Source organism: Arvicola amphibius, chromosome 4 (genome assembly GCF_903992535.2).
Source record: "Arvicola amphibius chromosome 4, mArvAmp1.2, whole genome shotgun sequence".
NCBI lineage: Eukaryota > Metazoa > Chordata > Mammalia > Rodentia > Cricetidae > Arvicola > Arvicola amphibius.
The window spans coordinates 70,855,486-70,876,465 of record NC_052050.1 but is presented as its reverse complement, the minus strand read 5'-3'; the positions used below and the strand labels follow the sequence as shown (position 1 = coordinate 70,876,465).

Here is a 20,980-nt window from a genome sequence, read left to right as displayed (position 1 = left end):
AGAGCAGTGCTTGGTGACAACAGAGAGATGACTCTGTCAAGGTGGGCGTGAGGGCTGCTCACTCACAGGCAACTGAGGCTCTATTCAGATCTCAGTCCCTGTCCTCCAGGAGAACTGCTACATTCAAGTACCCCAAATTTGGTGTTCTTACTTACTAAATACCTTTATACCTTCTGTTTTACGACAGGATCTCTTGTATCCCCGGATTGCCTCAATGACTTAACTCACTATGTATCTGAGGATGGCTTGATCCTTTTGCCTCCATCTCCTTTGACTGCTGGGATTGCAGACATATACCACCACACCTGATTTATGTGGTGCTGAAAATTGAACCCAGGGCCTTGTGCCTGCTAGGCGAGCACTCTACCAATTGAGCCACATTCCCAGTCCCTATACTTATACTTTTAATTCATTCATCTTTAACTTAATTTTTAGGAGTAAGTACATAGAGCAATGCTTGACACATCACTAATCAATAGGAAGATGCAAATCAAAACCCCCAAGGAGATCCCACATCACATCCTATACAACGAATGCTGTTAAAAGGAAATCAAAGAGAAAGCAGGTGTGGGTGAGGATGTGGGGTGAGTGAAACCCTGCACACTGTTGGTGGCTGTGTAAAATGGCACAGCTGCTGTGGGACACAGTACACGTGACCTAGCCAAGAAAAAAATGCAGCATAAAATGACCGCTTGGCCTGTACATCTCACTTCCGAGAACAAACACAATGCAACTGAAAGCAGGTTCTTGAGGAGAGACTCACACAGCTGTGTTCCCAGTCCTCTCTCTTAGCAATAGCATCTTAGCAATAGCTAAACTGTGGAAGCCACTTAGGGGGCCAACAGTGGACAAGTGAGAGCAAACCAAGACACTGTTTAGCTTTAAAGGAGAAGAAACACATCGTGACAACATGGATGAATCTTGAGGATGCTGTAAGAAAAAAAATACTGCATAGTCCCATTTAAATGAGAGATTAGAGCAGTCAAATCCAGAGAGATGATGGAAGGGCGGTTGCCGGAGGGAGAAAGCATGAAGAATTTAGAGTTGTTTGATGAGTACAGCTTCATTTTATGAGAAAACAAGTGTTCTATAGATAAATAATGGTGATGGTTACACAAGAATGAGCATTTAGTGCCAGTAACTATACATTGCTGCTGTGTGTGTTTTACTATTTTAAAATAAGGCAACTTTGTATCACTATTATAGTGACGTCAAAGACAAGGTGACCTTGACATCACCCTAGACGCTGGTGTCTACTAAGGCATCAAGACCTCCTCTTAAGGTGGAAGCCATAAGCAGATGTGGGAACACTCACTTCAGTCCTCCGCGGGGAGAGGCAGGAGGACCGCTGTGAGTTTGAGGTCAGCCAGGTCTATATAGTGAGTTCCAGGCCAGTGGGGCTATATAAAAAGACCCTGTCCCAAACAAACAACAATGGGGGTCCCTCAGTGACTGTCAAGGGAAAGTTAAAAAGCACTCTGGACTGGAGAGCTGGCTCAGGACAGTGGTTAAAAGCTCATACTGTTCTTGCAGAAGACACAGGTTTGATTCCCAGCGCTCACACGGCGGCTGATAACCAGTTCCAGGCTATCATTTCCCTCTTCTGGGTATGTGGTGCACATAAACTCAAGCACGCACACAAACTTTTTTTTCTTTGTTTTTTTTTTTTGTTTTTTGTTTTTTCAGGACAGGGATTCTCCATGTAACCCTGGCTCTTCTGGAACTCACTCTGTAGACCAGTCTGGCCTCGGACTCATAGAAATCCACTTGCCTCTGCCTCTCGAGTGCTGGGATTAAAGGCGGGTGCCACCACCGCCCAGTAACACATGAATTTTTTAAAAAAATATTTTTAAAAAGTACTTTCAAATACATTTTCTCCTTGGTAAGCTCACAACAGTTGAAAGAGATCAAGAGAGCAATAGGAGCGTCCCTTTCTTCTGGCCTGGTTTACTGGAGTTAAAGACGGTCATAAGGATGGCATCTGTGGCCTTCTGCAGTAGTACTTCTCGCCAAGGGCTCATACCAAAGACAAGGGCAAGGGCAAGTGCAAGTAAGGGCAAGAACTAGGGGCCAGGAGCTATCAGCAAAGAGAGGACAGAGGACAAATGGGAGGGGAAGAGTAGATTCTTCTTAGAGAAAGCCCCGCGCAGGCTCTACACATAGCCTGTGACTTTCTGACAGGCATCTCCGGGGTATTGGGGCTGAAAAATGGGCGCTGTAGTCCACCCTGTGAAGAGAGGTCCAACTACAGAAGAACCATAGCAGAGCTCTTGTCAAATGCTGCAAGTACTATACCATTTTACAGAAAGGAAGTGAGCGGCTGTGGATTTGGGTATCCTGCGGGGAGGAGGGGTTCCTACCAACCTTATGAGGTTTACATCTGTCTCTAACGGATCTTGCTAACCACTCAGACGCCTCCTCTGAGTCCAGGTTTCCTGGGCCCCAAACACAAAGTCACCTCCCGACAGATGTCAATTATTATACACTATGCAACCGACCTAGTGGGAAGGTTATTTCTCAGAGACATTTAATTTAAAACTTAACGTTTAGTTTGGTTTCTTTTATAGTCGTATCTCTAACATCTCTATAGGTTCTTGGAAAGCTTCACGGATCCAGGTCGTAGCGGACTATGAAGCCCCAGGCAATTTCACAGAGCCGGGTGCCAGCAAGCAGGTGACTGGACCTCCCCTGGCCCTCGTGCGGGAGGGCGGGAGTAGGCAGGGCCTAGCACGCATGCGCGGTGGTCGGGCTTGCGCGTCGCCGCTCGGCAGACTGGGACGGGGCGGCAGCGAGCACGCGCCCAAGGCGGCATCGCTGACCTGGGGCAATCGGGACCACTCTTTCCCATCCTCCCCGAGTCCCCTCAGGCGCCCTGTTCACAGCCCTGGTTCCTCGGCGTCCGAGCTGCCCTGAAGAGACATCACACGGCCTGACACGCCGTTTTCTCCTGAGGGACCCACGGGCGCGTACTCGCGCGCAGGCTGCGGACGTGAGGGCAGTGAGCGGCGGGACCGCGGAGCCGAGGAGGGCCGTGCTCGCGCCCGAGTCGTCGTGAGGCGCGCGCGCGCTCCCGCCGCAGCCCGGGCCGCGCCCGCCCCGCCTCTCAGCGCCGGCCCCGGAGCCCGGTCCGCGAGCGGCGGCGGCGGCGGCGGCGGCGGCCGGAGGGACGATGAGCGGCGCGGCGCGGGCGGGCCCGGCCCGGCTCGCGGCGCTGGCCCTGCTGACCTGCAGCCTGTGGCCGACGCGGGCGGACAACGCGAGCCAGGAGTACTACACGGCGCTCATCAACGTGACGGTGCAGGAGCCCGGCCGCGGCACCCCGCTCACGTTCCGCATCGACCGCGGGCGCTACGGGCTCGACTCACCCAAGGCCGAGGTCCGCGGCCAGGTGCTGGCACCGCTGCCCATCCACGGAGGTGAGGCTGGGGCCGGAGCCGGAGGCCGGGCGGGGGGCGGAGGGCGCGGGGGCGGCGTGGCCGGGTGTCTGCGCGCGGTCCGGCCGCCAGCTTAGGGAATCGAGGTCCCCGTGCTGTGGAGCCTGGCCTGCTCCCCGCTGGGGAGAGAGGCTACAGAAAGCTTGCTGCATCTCCCCCCCTAAAATTAAAAAAATCATAACAATAAAATAAAATAAAGACTTAGAACGAACCCCTCTTTTTCATTTAGGTAGCTTGTTTACTAGAGGGCATTGGAATGCGAGTTTGCAGGGACAGTTGAGACAAAGGAGGTGGTGCAGGGGCGCAGAACTACTTCATGGTGGACGAGATGCTTAACCTGTATTTTGGAATCGGCAGGTTTGTTCTGAAATCCCACAGATTTATCACTGCGGTGAATCTCAAGGGATGAGAGCCCCCCCCCGTCCTCCCCCCCCCCTCCCCGAACGTCAAAACGTTCGGGTTTTTTCTTCAGTGGCTAAGGGGAGGGGGTCCCTGTTGCTTTTGGCTTTCTGTGACTCCAGGAGTTTTGCTGTCATGAGACTTTGGAGATTTTCACATGATAAAGAACGCGAGAGTAGCGAACTAGTAGCCAGGTGTTCGGTCATGGGTGCCCACCCAGAGGGAAAGTGGTAAAATGGTCAGGAATCGTCTTTGAAGCCATTTGATGTAGACTCACGTCCCCGTCGTCGTGCCCGCCCCCCGCCCCCCTCCTGTGTATTCGGTCTGTGCATAGCTAATGATTTAATGTAAAACTTGAGTCTGTTAATTACTGGTAGTGTTTTAAAGGGCACATTTCTCCGTGAAGTGTTGTATTTGGGGTCTTTAGCAGGCAGAACCTGGGGGAGATGTCTCCTATCTTCTCTACACCCTCACCTCTAGAATGTTGAAAGGATTAAAAAAAAACCTGCTATTTGTGTTCAGATGACCTAATCTAGGCAATCTTTAGGGTAATGGTGTTTGCTTTTATAGTCTAAAATATTAAAAACATGCAGTCTGAGCTCTGTATTTGTATGATAACACATACTAAGCTGTTTTCTTTGGGGCATACTGGCTGGTGGTGGGGGTGTCACATAAGGCTTCACCATTACCTGTCTTTTACTTAGACTGGGCTCTTAATTGTTCATTTTTACACCAGTGACCAAATGCTTATGGTGTATTTCTTATTTCATTAGGTTAGAAGCAGCACTTCAGGTCCCTGCTTGACCAGAGAAGCAGTTTTTGTCTTTGCTCCATTCAATAAATATTTGCTGCCAGCTCTGTGCCAGTCACTGTGGTTGGGACATGTAATGTTGCCAAACTGTGGCAGTAACAATGCTATACTATTTTCTGGTGGGGAAGAGGACCGTGAGGGTCATGTAGAAGGGGAGGAAGAGGAAGAACGAGGCTAGCTCCTCTGCAGCAAGAGCTGTGCTGTGTTGTGAAATCTGCGGTTCGTGCTTGGGGCTGGCTTCCCCCAGGCACCCCAAGACCATCGCCCTCAGTCAAGATGCTGGACTCCAAAGTGTTTCATGTGCTTGTCTGTCGCTTGTCTGTCACCCCCAAATTAAACCCTATCTTGGAGAATGCTTTTAGGGGTTCCAAGTGAAAGGCTCTGGGAACTAAAAGTCGGTCGTCACATCCTGTCACTGGGGAAATAGCACCATGAGGTTGAATGCTCCTTATCAGACCTGTGCTGCACATACACTGTGATACTGGCAAAATAATTCTGCCTGGTAGCTTCATTTCTTATCTGAAAAATAGACTGATAATGTATTCGCCTCTCCTGTGGAGAAGAGGTATAATCATTGTTTCTTTAAAAACAATTTACTTATTTTATGTGTGGGTATTTTGCCTGTATGCATGTGTACAATGTGAGTGTAGTGCCCATAGAGACTAGAAGAGAGTGTTGGATCCCCTGGAACTGGAGTAAAAGAGCCATCCTGTGGGTGCTGGCAGCTAAGCCCTTGTCCTCTGCAAAAAACCAACAACCGCTCTTAACCTCCGAGCCATCTCTCCAGCCCTTACCACATGAGAATTGTTCCAGGATTTCTCAGAATGATGATGGCAGGACCCTGCAGGTGGCTTCAGTCAGCTTTGGACAAATGGTTTTCACCCATGTGGTCTTTCAGTCCAGCAAGTGCTGATTGAAACACACGTTGCCAAGCACCATTAAAAGCCCTGGCGATAAAGGAGGGCAACAGCCTGCAGTGAAGCTGTTAAGAAGCTTCTCCCATTCAGAGGGGCTCTTTTCCGAGGTAGTCTACCTGTAAGCTGTTTCTACACCTGTGGGTGTATATGGAATCCAAGGTGACATCTGCTTGTGCACCAGAAACTCAGTAGTGTGTTTTATAAAGAAGACTATGATAGAAGACGGGTAAAATTATTCATGTGTAAGAAAACCATTTAAAGCTAGGTGTGGTGGTAGATGGACACTTGTTATCTGAGCAGTGGAATTGCTGGAGGATTGATGCTCCATAGTGTCTCAGGACAGCCTGGGCCATGATGTGAGACCCTGTTCCCCAAAACAAAAACAATAATACCCTTTTTGAAAGACAAAAGAACTTTACAGCTTTTCTAATGTTTACCATAATGGCTAGTTCTATATCTATAGCTTGCTTTGTGAAGTTAGAAGCCCTTGTTATTTTGCAGTGCTCCTTTCAGGCCAGTTAAGAGTTGCACAGTTAGGCATGTATAAATTACTGAGCTTTACTGTCCTCTCTTTATAAATGACAAATTGGCTTTATTTTTCTTTAGAAGATTTGCTATTTTAAAAATAACATTTTGGAAAGTGTTACCATTCTACTTTGTAAAATACTTCCTAAACGAGTATACTTTGAAACAATATTTTTTTATTAAACAAAATGTATCAGTGAGTGGAGATGCTCTTTGTCCTGGGCTAACATTTACATGTTACCTGATAAAGTATTCATTTTTAGAAATGGAGTTTTGAAGGCGTGTGTTGTAACATTTATGAACAGATCTTAGTTGCTTTTTGGCTGCTTGCAGCGATGGTCAGCTTTGAATTAGGCACACACTAATCCCTTTGCAGAGCAGACCTAGCTAGTGTGTGGCACAGACATTGTAAATGTGCTTTATGTGCATGCACACTAGCTTTTTGTTTGAGCCCAGAGTGGGGGTTGGGAACGGAGAAAGCCCTGTGGTGGTGATGTAATTAGTATGTATGCAGATTGCTGGCAGCAAGAGTTTGGCATTGACCACTTTATGCTTTGTGCAGAAAATTTCAGGATGGGGTGTTAAAAGCTTCAAGAACAGCTTTGCCTAGTAATAACCCTTACTGATAATCTTGCTGACTGGAGAGTTGCAGCACAGTCTTTAAAGGGTTTATCTTAGGTTTTTATGTTTAAAATTGTGATCCTGTTGGAACCCTGGTGCTTCCTTTAGCAAATCTGAAGTTAGATTTAAGAATTTTCATGAGCAGTGAAGGAGACTGATTAAAAATAAGGTGAAAGATCTTGTAACATTACAGTTGATAATAGCAGAGGAAGGCTACCAGACATAGAGATGTCAAAACAGTTACAGAAAAAAAAGTACATATGATCAGATACTCTGAACAGTGAGAAAGAATTCAGAAGAGCTGAAGGCTTTGAAAATGGTGCTGAGATAATTAAATAGCTGGGCAAAAAGAACAAGTGGGGTGTGTGTGTGCTATATTTGTATTCAGCTTTACAGTACAGACACTGTTTTTACATGGTATGTTCTCCACTTTCAAGTCATTTCTATTGTCATATAAATGTTAGGGAAAAAATCAAGGCTCCCAACCTGCTATCTTATTTCTGTTTCTGTTAGAGCAAAGTGTCTGATAAATGTTTCTTTACTTTCTGCCTCCACTTTTTCCTCCTGCTCTTTTTTACGTGTTGAAAGTCTTTGCTATGCTAGTGATAAAAAAACAACTTATCTGGCCGGGCGGTGGCGCACGCCTTTAATCCCAGCACTCGGGAGACAGAGACCGGCAAATCTCTTCTGAGTTCAAGGCCAGCCTGGTCTACAAGAGCTAGTTCTAGGACAGGCTCCAAAGGTACAGAGAAACCCTTTCTCGAAAAACAAACAAACAAAAATATCTAACTGGTATGTTGGGTGATATAGTCAGGATTCCTAAAATCTCAGTGTATGGAATGATGGGCTGAAGTTAAAGCAAAAAGTTTTAACTTTTCGTTAAATATAATTTACTTATATATTAATTACGAAATAAGAAGCATTACCTTCTTTGAGAGTTATTCATGGAGATAAGATTTAGCCATAACATGACACGTCATGTGTCATGTCCATCGCCTGTCACATGACACATCTGGTAAAATTTTCTGACTTTGCTCAGGTTGCATCTGGATGTAGGGCAGCTCCATCACACTTCGTAGAGGCCACACACACCTTTAGTTTATGGTTAATTTTGATTACAAGTTATAAGAGACAAACAAACTGCAGAACTTCATTTTGAATGTTATAACAGAAATCCTTCACTGGTAAGAATAGACTAATGTCGTCTAAGAGCCTTTCACCTGGAGCATGATGTGACTGAAAGAGTGAGACAGATGTTTAAGAAACCTGCCAGAACATACTCGTTAAAGAGAATATTGTTCAAGTTTCTTTTTGTAGTACTAGAGACCAAACTCATGGCCGTACCTACGCTAGCCACGCACTTTATTACTGAGCTATATCCTGGCACAAGAATATTATGGATTTTTTTTCCCCTGACAGGGTTTCTCTATGTAGCCTTGACTGTCCTGGAATTCACTCTGTATAACCTGGCTGACCTCAAACCCACTGAGATCCGCCTGCCTCTATCTCCCGAGTGCTGAGATTAAAAGTGTGCGCCATCACCACCCAGCCAAATATTGTTCTTTTTAAGTCAGTCGCATCGGAAGACTGTTTATACATACACATCTACATTTATAGCAACAAATCATTAAACATTGTTAGTATTTGCTTTGTGTTTTAATTAAACAATTTAAAAGATTTAATATACCAAATCTTTAATTTCTAGATAAATTTGATTTTTGACAGTCAGAAATTACTTGTAGGCAGTTTTATTTAAAATAGAGGAGATGGAACTAGAGAGATGTCTCAGTAGTTAAGAGAGAGAGTGTACTTCTTGCAGAAGACATAAGTTTGATTCCCAGAACACATATTGGGCTGCTCACAACTGCCTGTGACTACAGTTCCTGGGGATTCCTCTGGCTTTCATGGGCAACTGCAGTCATGTGCACATACCCTACATATTTAAATTTATTTTTAAAATTTTTACAGGAGTGGAACAGAAAAGTCAAAATATGTGCGTGCCTATACTGGGACTGTAGCAAGAAGAACAAGAGTTCAAAGACAGCTTGGCTCCATAGCAAAATATTTTTTGAAATATATATATGTTTGTGTGTGTGTGTGTGTGTGTGTGTATGTAAATATTTGTGTGTATGTATATATTTTTTTAAAGAAATGAAGGGGATTGTGTTGTATACCTCATCCTTCATATAATTCTTAAAGAGGGAGGTTTAGTGGTTCAGTCATATTAATGCCAGTGGGATCAATGGAGTGTCTTCATAGCTAGTTTTTTTTAAAGTACAGCACTCTTGACCCATTCATAAAATGCAGCCATTAAGTTTGTCTAGCCCGTCACCCTTTGAAAAGTTTTATTATCTTTAAGTTTTTTGTGTACTAGGCATTTATTTATTATTTTCCATATGTTTAATGGTGCAGCTCTCCTATTGTTGGAGGTAATTTTGAGAGCCCTTCAAATACCATCAAAAAGAGCTTAAAAGCCTACTCTGTGCTTGTGCTGTGTGAGCACAAAAAGGACAGCACAAAAATTCCGACCTGAAAGAACTTTGGGTCATCTTGTTGACAAGATTATCCTTGGCTAGATAGCACAACTCAGGCACAGCATTCTGAAAGACTGAAGGCTTTCTGCAGTTTGCAGGTGGCATTTGTTCTGAAGCAAGGTATTCCAGAGCATTCTGTTGGAATACAGCTATGCCCATGTGTTAGCTGGCATCAGTAGCTGCTTTCATACTGTACCTTCAGAGTTTCTGATTATGGAGAGCCTACAGAACCTGTGATAAAATGTTTCTCTCCAGCTCTTTAAGAAAATTACCATATTTCCCGCATTAAGGACTGTATTGTAACTGATGCTTTGATTCTTAAGTTATCCCAGACTGAACCCTTGGAAGTAATGGGTCCTGTCTTCATTTGAGCCAAGCTAGTAAGGTTGTGCTTATGACTAGCAAGTGATTCAAGTATGTAATTTGTTTAATCCTGCGACAGGGTCTTGGTGTGCTGGTGAAACGGATGGCAGACTCCCAGGAGAGCGTAGAGCAGGAGTGGACAGAGTAGAGCTCCATTATTGTACTGTATTGCACTTTAAATAGTGTGGAGACCAGAAAAATGAAAATCATTATTTTAACTTGTGATCTAGAAAGGTTTCATTTTTTTAATATGAGATTTGTTTAGTTGGGTGTGTTGGCACACGATTTTAGTCTTAGCACTCTGAGTTCAGTTCTTAGCACTCTGAGTGACAGTTCTCTGAGTTCAAGGCCAGCCAGAGATACAGAGAGAGACCTTGTCTTATCCCTGCACAAAGGTACTTGATGTCAAACCTGGGAACTTCTACTTTCAACTGTAATAGATCAACTGGCATTGGTTCCCTCTCCAACCTTAACCAATCAGAAAAGCAGACAGCCTGTTAGCAGCAGTTTTAGATAAGGTCAGTAGACAGCACAGGATGGGGGTCCCTGAGAGAACAGAAAGGTGAGGGAGCCCCACCGTTGCCTCCTGCTGTCTGGGAATTTTTAGACTGCAGTACTGAGAAAAACAGCCTAGATGCAGGCAAGTAATCTCATAGCTCATGAGCCAGAGCTCCAAGAGGGTGAGGCAGTGCTGGAGAGGAAGGGACTACAGAGAGTCAGAGTATTCCTTCCGAGGCCTTTTCCTGGAGCCTGGGTACTGACCTGAGTGAAAAAGTTACTAGAGGCTGGGAGAACTGCCAGAAAGGAGCAGTTAAAACATTTCCAGAAGTTCTTAGGAGGCTGGGAATCTGTGAGGTTCTCATTCATCAGTAGAAAAACCTGGTGAGCAGGAGAATGTAGTGAAGCCAGATTATTCCTAGAGCAAAGCTGTCCTGGGACCCTCTCCCCCATTGAAGCTTAAAAGCAAATCTTTAAAGAATTTGATTTATTGAGACCATGTAGTTTGTTCCAAAACGACAGGGTGTTATTTAAAGGAATACCATAACACATATCTCCAAAAACCACAAAATCTGAAACTGACATCTAGTCCAGGATTACCAGACCTATAAAAAGAAGCAGAAAAAGGCCTGTCCCCAGATGACAAGATTGCAGGTGGGAATGTTAACCAATCTTAGAAGTGTACTCAGTGTGTTCAAGAATGGAAAAAGAAACAGAAAATAAGAAGAGAATGGGGTTTAAAACATCCTAGATCAAAGTTCTTTGTAGAGCACTAGCCTTGAAAATGCGTAAGATTTGTACTGACTTGTGGGTGGGAGTAAGTTGTTGCTCTCAGTTTATCCCAGGTAATAAATGTAGGTAACACATGTTGGGTATGTGCTACCTTCCACAAGTGGTGCTGGTGTTGCACATTGATTGTGTTTAATCTTCCTAAGAGCGTAGGTGGTACTGTTTCCCTCTTGTGGCCCTTGGGGAATTTAAGGCACTCCAGTCTTTCATTTGGTGCCTGTTTTCTTTATAGCACTTAACATAACTGAAATTATGTATCTGTTTCTTGTTTCTGGGGGCAGGGAGCCTGTCTCTTGTGCCCACTCTTGTATATTCAGTGATGCATATGGTATTTGGAACATAGTAGAGAGGTACTGAGCATTCAATGTTAGGTGGATTAAAGAGAATGAGGTAGCGCACTGTGGCCTTGGAAGTTGGGCAGGGCTGGGCTTGAGGTAGGCCTGCCTGATGGCAGTGCTCATACTCTAACCACCTCTTTGTGTTGCTTCCCAAGTGAGTTTAATAAATTATGATATATCCACTCAGTGGAATGTTACAGTGCCATAAAAGAGCACATCATTAAAGCTCTGTGTGTGCACTACAAAAATAAATACAAAGTGTGTCAACTAAGACTGAGTTAAGTCCATTTACAGTATTACTCAAAGTAATACGAAAAATAAAAAGGGTTTGTATCGATTAGATCGTCAGTGGCATTTCTCTGTATCAAACAAATCGCTGCAGGTCTGTGAGTTGAGTTTAGTGACGTGTGTGCTCCCCTCTGAGAATGAGCACTAGGGACAAACACAGATTTTTAGTTTTCATTGAAAAGGGGAGAACGTAGATGCGTGGACGCACATGCTGTGCAACCTGACAACCTGAGTTCCATCCCGAGAACCAGCTCCACACAGTTGTCCTCTCACCTCCGCGCGAATATGTGACATGTCACCCACACACACCACAATTAGTGTTTTAGAAAAGTTGAGGGTGAGTGTTCATGAAGACAAAAGGGGGGTATTCACTGCCTGAAGGGGATGACTGAGGAAGAAATATCTGGAAATTTGCTTGTTGTGCAGCGTTTGGCCTTGAGCCCAGGGCCATGCTCATGGTAGACAAATATGACTGAATTATACCCCATCCCTTTAAGTCTATTCTGTACCTTCATTAAGAGCAGGATGACTTCAGGGTTGGATAACATGAGCAGGTTCCAGGAATATGCTGAAAGAGTCTGCTTTTCTTTAGTGAAACAACTACTCTAAGACCAGCTAAGACTGGTCCAGATGTAAAGCTAATCTAAGATATGATTTTAAGTAATGAGTCCTGGAAATGAGATGCAAGCACAAGGACTCAACTTTTCTATGTATTTATAGGGTAGTGGTAACATTTATTTTAGTTATGATCGTTTTCACTGTGTAAAAATAACCTGGTGATTAAGCATGGGAGATTAATTACAATTTCAGAGCAGAAAGTCAGTGTTTGTAACAAAACTGAAGACATGTTAGATAGCTCTGAACAGGCCAGGGTAATCCTCTCATAGGGTTGCAGATACTAGAAAGGTTTGACTACACAGGAAAAGAAAGAAATAATAAAATAAAAACAGATTAGAAGAGTCAGTGAATTGAACCCTGTTTTGTGACAATCACAAAATCCACAAGTGCTGTTTAAAGTTGACAAACTAAGAAAGAATGGCTGCTGTCTTTTTGAAACTGTGAAGGCTGGCCAGCAGAAGAGCTAAAAACAGAAGTTGGCTGTCTCTGGGAACCAGAGGGGTGATGGGTAGCTGTACTTGTTAGTAAGCTGTTGGGTGAATTTGCCTTTTCTTAATGTAAAATTCCACCCTTTCCCCTCTGATCACAGCAAATGAATCTGCTTCCTATTTTTCTTTTCCTCCTTTGAAGAAGTTCCCTATTTTCCCAGTGTCTGAGATCTTTTCTGCCTCTAGTGGCATGCAGTGTTTAGGACTGTGTAGAGACTAAGCTGTTTCTCAAGGTCTCCTTGATCTGTGAGATCAGGAGAGACAGTTGCTTTCTTTTCCTAAACAGATCTAGGTTCATGGACATAAAATAATTTACTGCTGCAGTCACCAAATTGCCTGGCTAGTCTTTTCTTATTCTTTCAAGTAACTTCTTTACTACTTTATTATGGTTCAAACTTGGTTCATTGAATTGTTCCCTGGCCCCACTGGATAGAATGAGTTTCCTCTTCTTGATTTTTTTTTTTTTTTTTGAGACAGGGTTTCTCTGTAGCTTTGGAGCTTGTCCTGGAACTCACTCTGTAGACAAGACTGGCCTCTAATTCAGAGTTCTGCTCTGCCTATCTCTGCCTCCCAAGGGCTGGCATTAAAGGTGTGCACCACCACGGCCCGGCCCCTTTTCTTGACTTCTAACGTGATTCTTCCTGCTTACTCACCCCTTTTTTCTCTATTCTAGATCACCTTGGCAAAACCACCATCATGAATGAGGCATGAGCTCTTTATTTCGTTCTTTCTAACTTTTCTCTCTCCCTCTCTCTCTTCCCATCCATCTCCCCCCCCCTCCTCCCTCCGTCCCTCACTTTACCATTTTCAAGCTTCCTATTACCAAGGCAGCTGAATACTTGGGGATGGGGCATGGCAGCAGGAAACCTGATAATCCAGCTGAAGTTTGAGATTGTAAACTCTAAGCAAAACTCAATGGGCACTTAATATCCAGTAATAAAAAAATAAAAAATGTTTTCGTTTGAAGAAAGTTATGTATGTAGCACAGATGTGTGATTAATGTCAGCTACTCAGAAATCTAATGCAAGAGAACTTCAAGACTAGCCTGGGCAATATACCTTGTCCCAAAACGTAGGGTTAGAAATGTAGCCCTCGGTGTAGAACATTTGTCTAGCACATGTAAGGCTCTAGATCTGATCTCCAATACCACTAATTAGTCTCTCTGAAGGCAGCTCTATTTCCTTCCTATGTGCCTCCTGTAATCCTCTTCTTGTATGGTTTCACTTGGCCTCAACTAAGTCCTAGATTCTAGATTTATGTGTTTAGTTCTACTTGCTGTCTTTACTTAAATATCCTAGTTTTTCCAAATGGTCAGTCCCAAGTGGAGCTTTAGTTCTGTTTTCATCTCCCAGTCTACTGCCATTGATGTCTAGTGCCCCCAACCCAGTAAATAATATCACTGTCCACTCTTCTTATTTAGATGGAATTAGGGTCATACTTGCCATGGGAGTGGATGTGTATAGCTTGTTGAGAAAAGTGGGCAGAGGACAGAACCTTGGAAAATAAGGACAAATAGTCAGAGGTGAGAGGAACGCATGATGAATAGTAGCCAAGTGAAGAAAGGGCCTGAAGGAGTCGTACTCAATACTGAAATCCTTTCATGAATAGACAGTGAGGTGGTTTAAATACTTAACACCCCTATTGTACTCTAGTACCACTTTTGTGTGAGGACTGAGCTACGTATTTTCACTTACTTTGATTTATAGCATCTCTCTTTTGAATGAGATATTTGTTACATCAGTTGTAATATAATTATTTTTGAACATGGCTTTTCATGTAAAGTGATTTGTATTAGCCATCATTTAAAATTGCTTTTAAGATGCTTTTTATTATGTCATGGAGAACATCCAACAAATATATTTGAGTCCTGAGGATGTGAAAAATAATCAAAATCCATTTGAGATGTACAGTAACTAAGTACAGAAGACAAACGATAATGGATAGCTATTGACAGTTGGTAACTTGCTGACAGTTGAGCTATGGATGACCCTTCTCACAGTGTTGTCCCACATCCAGCACCGAAGGTGTACAAAAGATGTTTTATTGCCTCTTTAAAAATTCTATACAAAAAGGGAATAACTTTTGATAAGTTCTTTAAAACATGGCCAAAGAAATAAAAATTGCCAATTAGGAATATAGAAGTACATACTTTAAAAAATACTATATCTAAAAGTAAAACATGATTAGAATAATATTTAAGAGAATACACATTTCAAATATTTTGTCATTGTTAAAAATAGAACTAGAGGATAATTGGAAGGAGCTTTGTTTTTTACTTAATTTTATTTAACATTTAAACCAATCTTATTCAAGAATGAGAGCAGCAGAAAAATGTTTTCATATGTAAAAAATGCAAGTTTACTGTAGTATCTCCTTAGAAGAATTTCTGAGGGATGGAGACTCCTGATGAAGGGAGAGGTGAGATGTGAGGACTTAATGGAGGTGCTGTGTGTCCACTAACTGGGTGCGGGGTGCTGAGATACTGGTCTCATATTGTTGCGAGCATTTCAGTGGGAGTGTTTTTGGATGATGTTAACATCTGAACTCATAAATTAGTAAAACAGTCCTTCCTAATGTGAGTGAGCTGTGCATTCAGTAGCAGGATTGTAAAGAACAGAAAGGTCTACTTTTCCCTGGTAAGAGCATTCTTCTATGCCTCCTGCCTCCCGCCTCCTTACCTGCCTTTGACTTCTACCCTCAGTCTGAATCCTCTTTTCCTTGGTTCTGTGAGATACAGGAAAAAAAGAAAGAAAAAACCAACTCTTCCCTCAACTATGTTACCTAGGTTCCTTACTTCTGTGTGTGGCTTACTCTGTAGTCATCATTTCTCTGTTCCCATCCCCTCTTATCCCTAGGGCTAATGTACAAATAAATGACACATTAAAGCTCATGGCTGCATAGAAGCAGATGTCTGGATTAAGTAGGATTTCTAGGGATTCATGGTTTAGCTAAGAGCACTTTCCTAACGTATCTAGGGGTCTGTGTTCAGCATGATTTCTGGTGTTGTGTTTTAAGTAGGCAGATGCTGGAAGACAACTCGAAGAGTTAGCTTCAAGCTCACTAGTGTACTAGTGAGGAGATGACTATGAGATTTAGTTTCCTGAGGAGATCACAGGCAGAGAGAAAGCATCAGAAAATTAGAATCAGAGAAGCTCGAGCTGCTCCGAAAAGAGCTTATCTCCCACCATTCTGATGACCTGTCTCACAAGAAAGGCTGCATCTGCACATTCCCAAGCTTCTGTTTTATCTTTTCTGTAAAATTATAACACTACTGCAGGAAGACAGAGTGAAACTAAGAACTCTCTTCCTAGTTGTGACCAGAAGTATAAATAAACCTTTCTCCCTTGTCCAGTTCCTGTTGGCATATTTTTTTGGAAGTGGCCTCCTGGTAGCAGAACAGCTATGTGGTCCTATGGCCTTGCCTAGGAAGTGAGGCAGAGCAGCAGCCTGTAAATGAATAAATAAGAAACAGAATGATTTAACATAGATAGACCTGCAGAGATTGCTTCCAGGCCTCCTTTTCCTGGAACTGGAAACATTCAAGAATTGCTGTTAGCTCATCAAAATCAAGACTAGAGATTTTTCTTGGAATAAGAAGAAATGGATGCCCTTCCCTATGTAAAATTTCCCATTGTCCTCTCCTGACTGGTGGCTTGCTGTGGACTTAATTTAGCTATGTCTGCTGTGATACTCAGACTCATCAAGAAAGATAAAAAGTACATTTTAAAAATATGACTGCTTTGTATATAAGTATTTTATTCTGATAAGAAAAGACATATACAATGGAAAGCCCTAGACCATCAGTTCTCAACCTGTGAGTCGTGTCCCCTTTGTGTGCCGAACTTTCGCAGGAGTTGCCTAAGAGCTTTGGAAAATAGATATTTACATTATGGTTCTTAACAGTAGCAGAATTTGCAGTTATGAAGTAACAGTTAAAATAATTTTATGGTTGGGGTCACCACAACATGAGAAACTGTATTAAAGGGTCACAGCATTAGGAAGGTTTAGAACCACTGCTCTAGACCTATATTTTAGGGGCTAGAGTCTCAGAAATCACCACCTAGGGGGATCAGGTGGAGGAATAAGAAGTAAAGACAGTGATAGCCCAGGAAACTGTGAAGGTCTGCAGTTTGGAGGAAATCACAGCTGGGATGCCATTGTTAGAATAGTGGTTCTCAACCTTTCTAGTGCTACAACCCTATAGTGGTATATTATTTTGTTTTCATAAATAAAGCTTTCCTGAAGGTCAGTACAAAACAGCCACACTAGTCAGCCATACAGGTCAGGCAGCGGTGGAACACACCTTTAATTCCCGCAGTCACACTAGTTAGCCATAGAGGCTGGGCGGTGGTAATGGTGCTTGCCTTTAACCCCAGCACTAGGGAGGATTATAAGATGGGAGGAGACAGGTCTCATGCTCAGTCTCATTCTGAGGCTTCGTGGAGGCAGGATCTCCATTTCTATTTGAGGTAAAGGTAAGAGCCAGTGACTGGATGCTTTGCTTTTCTAATCTTCAGGTTGAACTCCAATATCTGTCTCTGGTTTTTTATTATTCACGCTACAATTGAAGCCCAACGTTTGGGTTCTGAATTAATGAAAAAGCCACTGGCACAGGCCAGAGCTGCATGTGGGGGACTCACTGGAGCTGTACATAGGGCTCCAGCCACACCCAGCTAGGCTTTCTTTTTTTTCCCTCCCAAGCCTCTGAGTGAGTTTGGGATTTCCCTATTGTAGCCTCTCTGAAACAGTCTCCAGCTGCAACCCAAACTCCAAAAGCACCTGGGCTCCAAACACCACAGGACCCACTGGTGCGCTCGTTCGCTCTCCCTCCCTCTCCCTCCTCCTCCTCCTTCCCCATGGGTTTCAGGCTCTCCCTGAACCCCCTTCTCAGACTGCTGCCAAAGTAGGTAGCTACCTTGAAATCCAGTCAGGCTTTTACTGTGCTATACAGCAGCAATCAGCCTCACATCTTCATCAATATCATTGGTAGATTTGGTAAGGTAATTGGGAATTCTTAAAGGGAGGAATTAGTTAAAAGAGAAAGTTTTTTCCCCACATTAAAAAATGAGAAAAACCATTACAGTGAAGGGATTTAGGTCTTTGTTTACTACACAGTTTGAAAATGGAATGATTAAATGAGAGGATATCTAATTTAGATGGGATTTATGTAATGTCAATTGTAAACATTATCAACTTTATCATTTTTGTCTTATCACTAAAAAGTTGGTTAATCTGAGAGCTAAGATACAGGCCTTAGCAAAACCTAATAAAAACAGATCACAAAGATACTCAAATCCAGGCAGAGGAATTTAATGGAAAACCAGTTTCAGCATTGCATTATAAGAATAGAGAGGAACAGCCTAAGGTTTTTAGACAACCAACCTTAATATATCCAGTAACCTTACAGGAATTGCCAAATGGCAGAGACTCTGTTAAAGCTAACTGAACTCCTGTGCCAATATTAGATTGAAGGAGATTCAAGGAAGCAATAGTTTCATATGGCATGCATTCTCCTTTTGTGAAACAAATGTTAAACTCATGGTCAGTTTGTAATAAAATTATCCCTAAAGACTGAATAAAATTGGTTAAAGGTTTTCTAGAGTCAGGTCCACAATTACAATGGAACATGTGGTTCAGAGAAGAGTTTAAAATTATTGAACAACGGAGTAATGCTAGAGGTATGGAAATTTCCCGAGATCAAATTCTTGGAGAAGGCAACTATGCTACTATAGAAAGGCAAGCTCTATATTATGACCACACCTTGAATTTATGTCACACCACAACGTTGAATGCTTAGTACAGAATTGGAGAAATAGGAAAGAAAATTGAGTCATTTACTAAAGTTTTACAGGGCCCAAAGGAATCCTTTATGAATTTCTTACAAAGATTGATTTCAGCAGTAAATAGAATTCAGAAACTAGACAAATAATTATTGAATCTCTGGATTTTGAAAATGCCAATTTTCTATGCAAAAGAATAATTAGGCTATTAAAAGTAAGACCAGCACCTTTGGAGGAATGGATTCAAGATACAATTAATAATGAATCTCATGACCATGATGATAGGAGAGGTGATTTCCAGAGGTCTGAGGAAAAATAAAAAAGTCAAATGTTATAATTGTGATAAACAAGGTCACCTGAAAAGGGACTGTAGACAGGGTGTTTCTAGAACCAATGTTTTTTCTAAGAATAATCCATTCAGAACACCCCTCACTACTGGATTATGCAGAAGGTGTAGCAAAAGCAGGCATTATACTAATGAATATAGGTTAACGGGGAATATTCAAGGTTATCCTTTGTCATTGGGAAACTCCATGAGGGGCCTCTCATAGGCCCCTATGCCAAATCTGGTTCAGTTATTTCCTGCCATCATGGAGTAAACTCCTTCCCAGAGCAATTAAAGAACCTAATGCCTATAGTAAGAAACCATACTGCTCTGGATGATAGAATAGCTATAGAAGAGAGAACAAAAAAATTCAGGAGAATCCATAAAGCAAGTGTTTTGGCAAATTTCTGAAAATGAATGAAGACCAAAATTAAAAATACAAATAAATTATGTTGTCATTGAAGATCTGGAAGACATGGGTGCAAATGTAGCAAATAATTTTATCAGATCTTGGCATTCAAACTGACCTCTTTGGGATGTAAATGCTCAGTTTTTAGGGACTGGAACTTTATTTCAGGTAAAGTAGAGGGCAAGATGGGTCAAAAGTATAGGGTCAGAAGGACAGAAAGGAATGTTAAAACCATATGTGACCAATGTAGCAATGAATTTGTGGGGATGTGATTTGTTATAGCAGTGGAATACTCAGATTAACATTCCCCCAATCTTAGAAACAAACTATAAGTTAATATATGTTTCTGGGGAAAATATTACAAGCTTTTATAAAGGACAGTTACCAACCATTCAGGTTGTATAAGAACAGGCCACAACAGCTGCTGATATTTCAGAGGCACCAGCAGCCCTATCTTTAAAATGGTTGGCAGACAAACCTGTATGGGTTAAGCAATGGCCTTTAACAATAGAGAAACTTGAGGCAGTAGAACAGCTGGCACAGGAGAAACTAGATGCTCAGCATATTGAAGAATCAACCAGCCCTTGGAATTCTCATGTATTTGTTGTTATAAAGAAATCTGGAAACTAGAGAATGGAAACTAAGAGCTGCTAATAAGGTGATTCTACAGTGGGCTCTCTACAGTCTGGCATTCCTTTGCCGTCTGTTGCCTAAAGGATGGCCTCTTATAGTTACTAATTTAAAAGATTGTTTCTTCACTATACCTTTACAAGAAAAAGACAGGAAGATTTGCCTTCACAGTGCCTACTTATAATAATTCTCAGCCTGCTAAAAGATATCAATGGAAAGTTCTCCCACGGGGAATGTTTAATAGTCCCACCCTGTGCCAATATTTTGTAAGTCAGCCATTAGAAGTCATATATAAGCAATTTCCTGGATCTATACTTTACTATTACATGGATGACATTTTGCTATCTGATTCAAATGTAGTTATTTTAGAAAGAATGTTTGAAAAAGTAAAGAAAATTTTGCTTAGTTGTGATTATAAATTGCTTCTGAAAAAAAATACAAAGAGGAGATTCTATTATTTAGGCTATAAAATAGGTTTACAAAAAATTAGACCCACACAATGCAAATTAGGAAAGATTGATCGCAGACTCTTCATGACTACCAAAGATTGCTAGGAGACGTTTCCCCTCTACAGCACACTTTTGGGATAGTTCATGATGACCTGATTAATTTAAACAAAACCTTATTTGGTGACTAGGACCTTAATAGTCCTAGGGAATTATCAGCAGAAGCTGAGAGAGAATTGGCTTTGAAGAGAAATTATATAAGGCACTCATGGAGGGCATGGAAAATTTAAGTAAAGTGGATCAAAACCCTTATGATTCTGTACAAAAGTCAGAATTATATGCTATTCTTATTTTAAAGAACCTCTCAAGATAATTACTGATTTGCAATATGCAGAAAGAGTTGTTTTGTGTATTGAAGCCACTGAATTTATACCAAATGATACAGAATTGACTTCACTATTTAGGTCCAAGATATAATCGGGAATAAGCATCATCCCATATAAATAACACACATCCGATCCCATAAGGGCCTCTAGCACAAGGTAATGCAGGAATTGATTAATTATAGATTGAAAATGTATTGAAGGCCTCAGAATTTCATTTAAAAAGTCATTAAATAAATAAGAAAGAAAGAAAGAAAGAAAGAAAGAAAGAAAGCCATAAAAAAACATGCCAATAGCAAAAGTTAAAAAAAAAAAGACTTCTATCACATGGCAACAGTCCGAGGAAATTAAAAGGAAATGTCCTACTTGCTCTTTATACAGCCA

At 42.1% G+C, this 20,980-nt stretch overlaps 1 protein-coding gene across 5 annotated transcripts in view; it reads left to right on the top strand.

Moving 5' to 3' along the window:
* Nucleotides 1-3,145: 3,145 nt before the first annotated feature.
* The window catches only part of Rnf130 (ring finger protein 130), a 100,765-nt gene continuing 82,930 nt past the window's right edge, over nucleotides 3,146-20,980 (top strand). For all 5 annotated transcript variants that reach the window (XM_038326526.2, XM_038326528.2, XM_038326527.2 and 2 more), the window contains exon 1: nucleotides 3,146-3,416. In XM_038326526.2, the coding sequence (XP_038182454.1) occupies nucleotides 3,170-3,416 (247 nt within the window). In that variant the 5' untranslated portion in view covers nucleotides 3,146-3,169. The remainder of the gene's footprint in view (nucleotides 3,417-20,980) is intronic.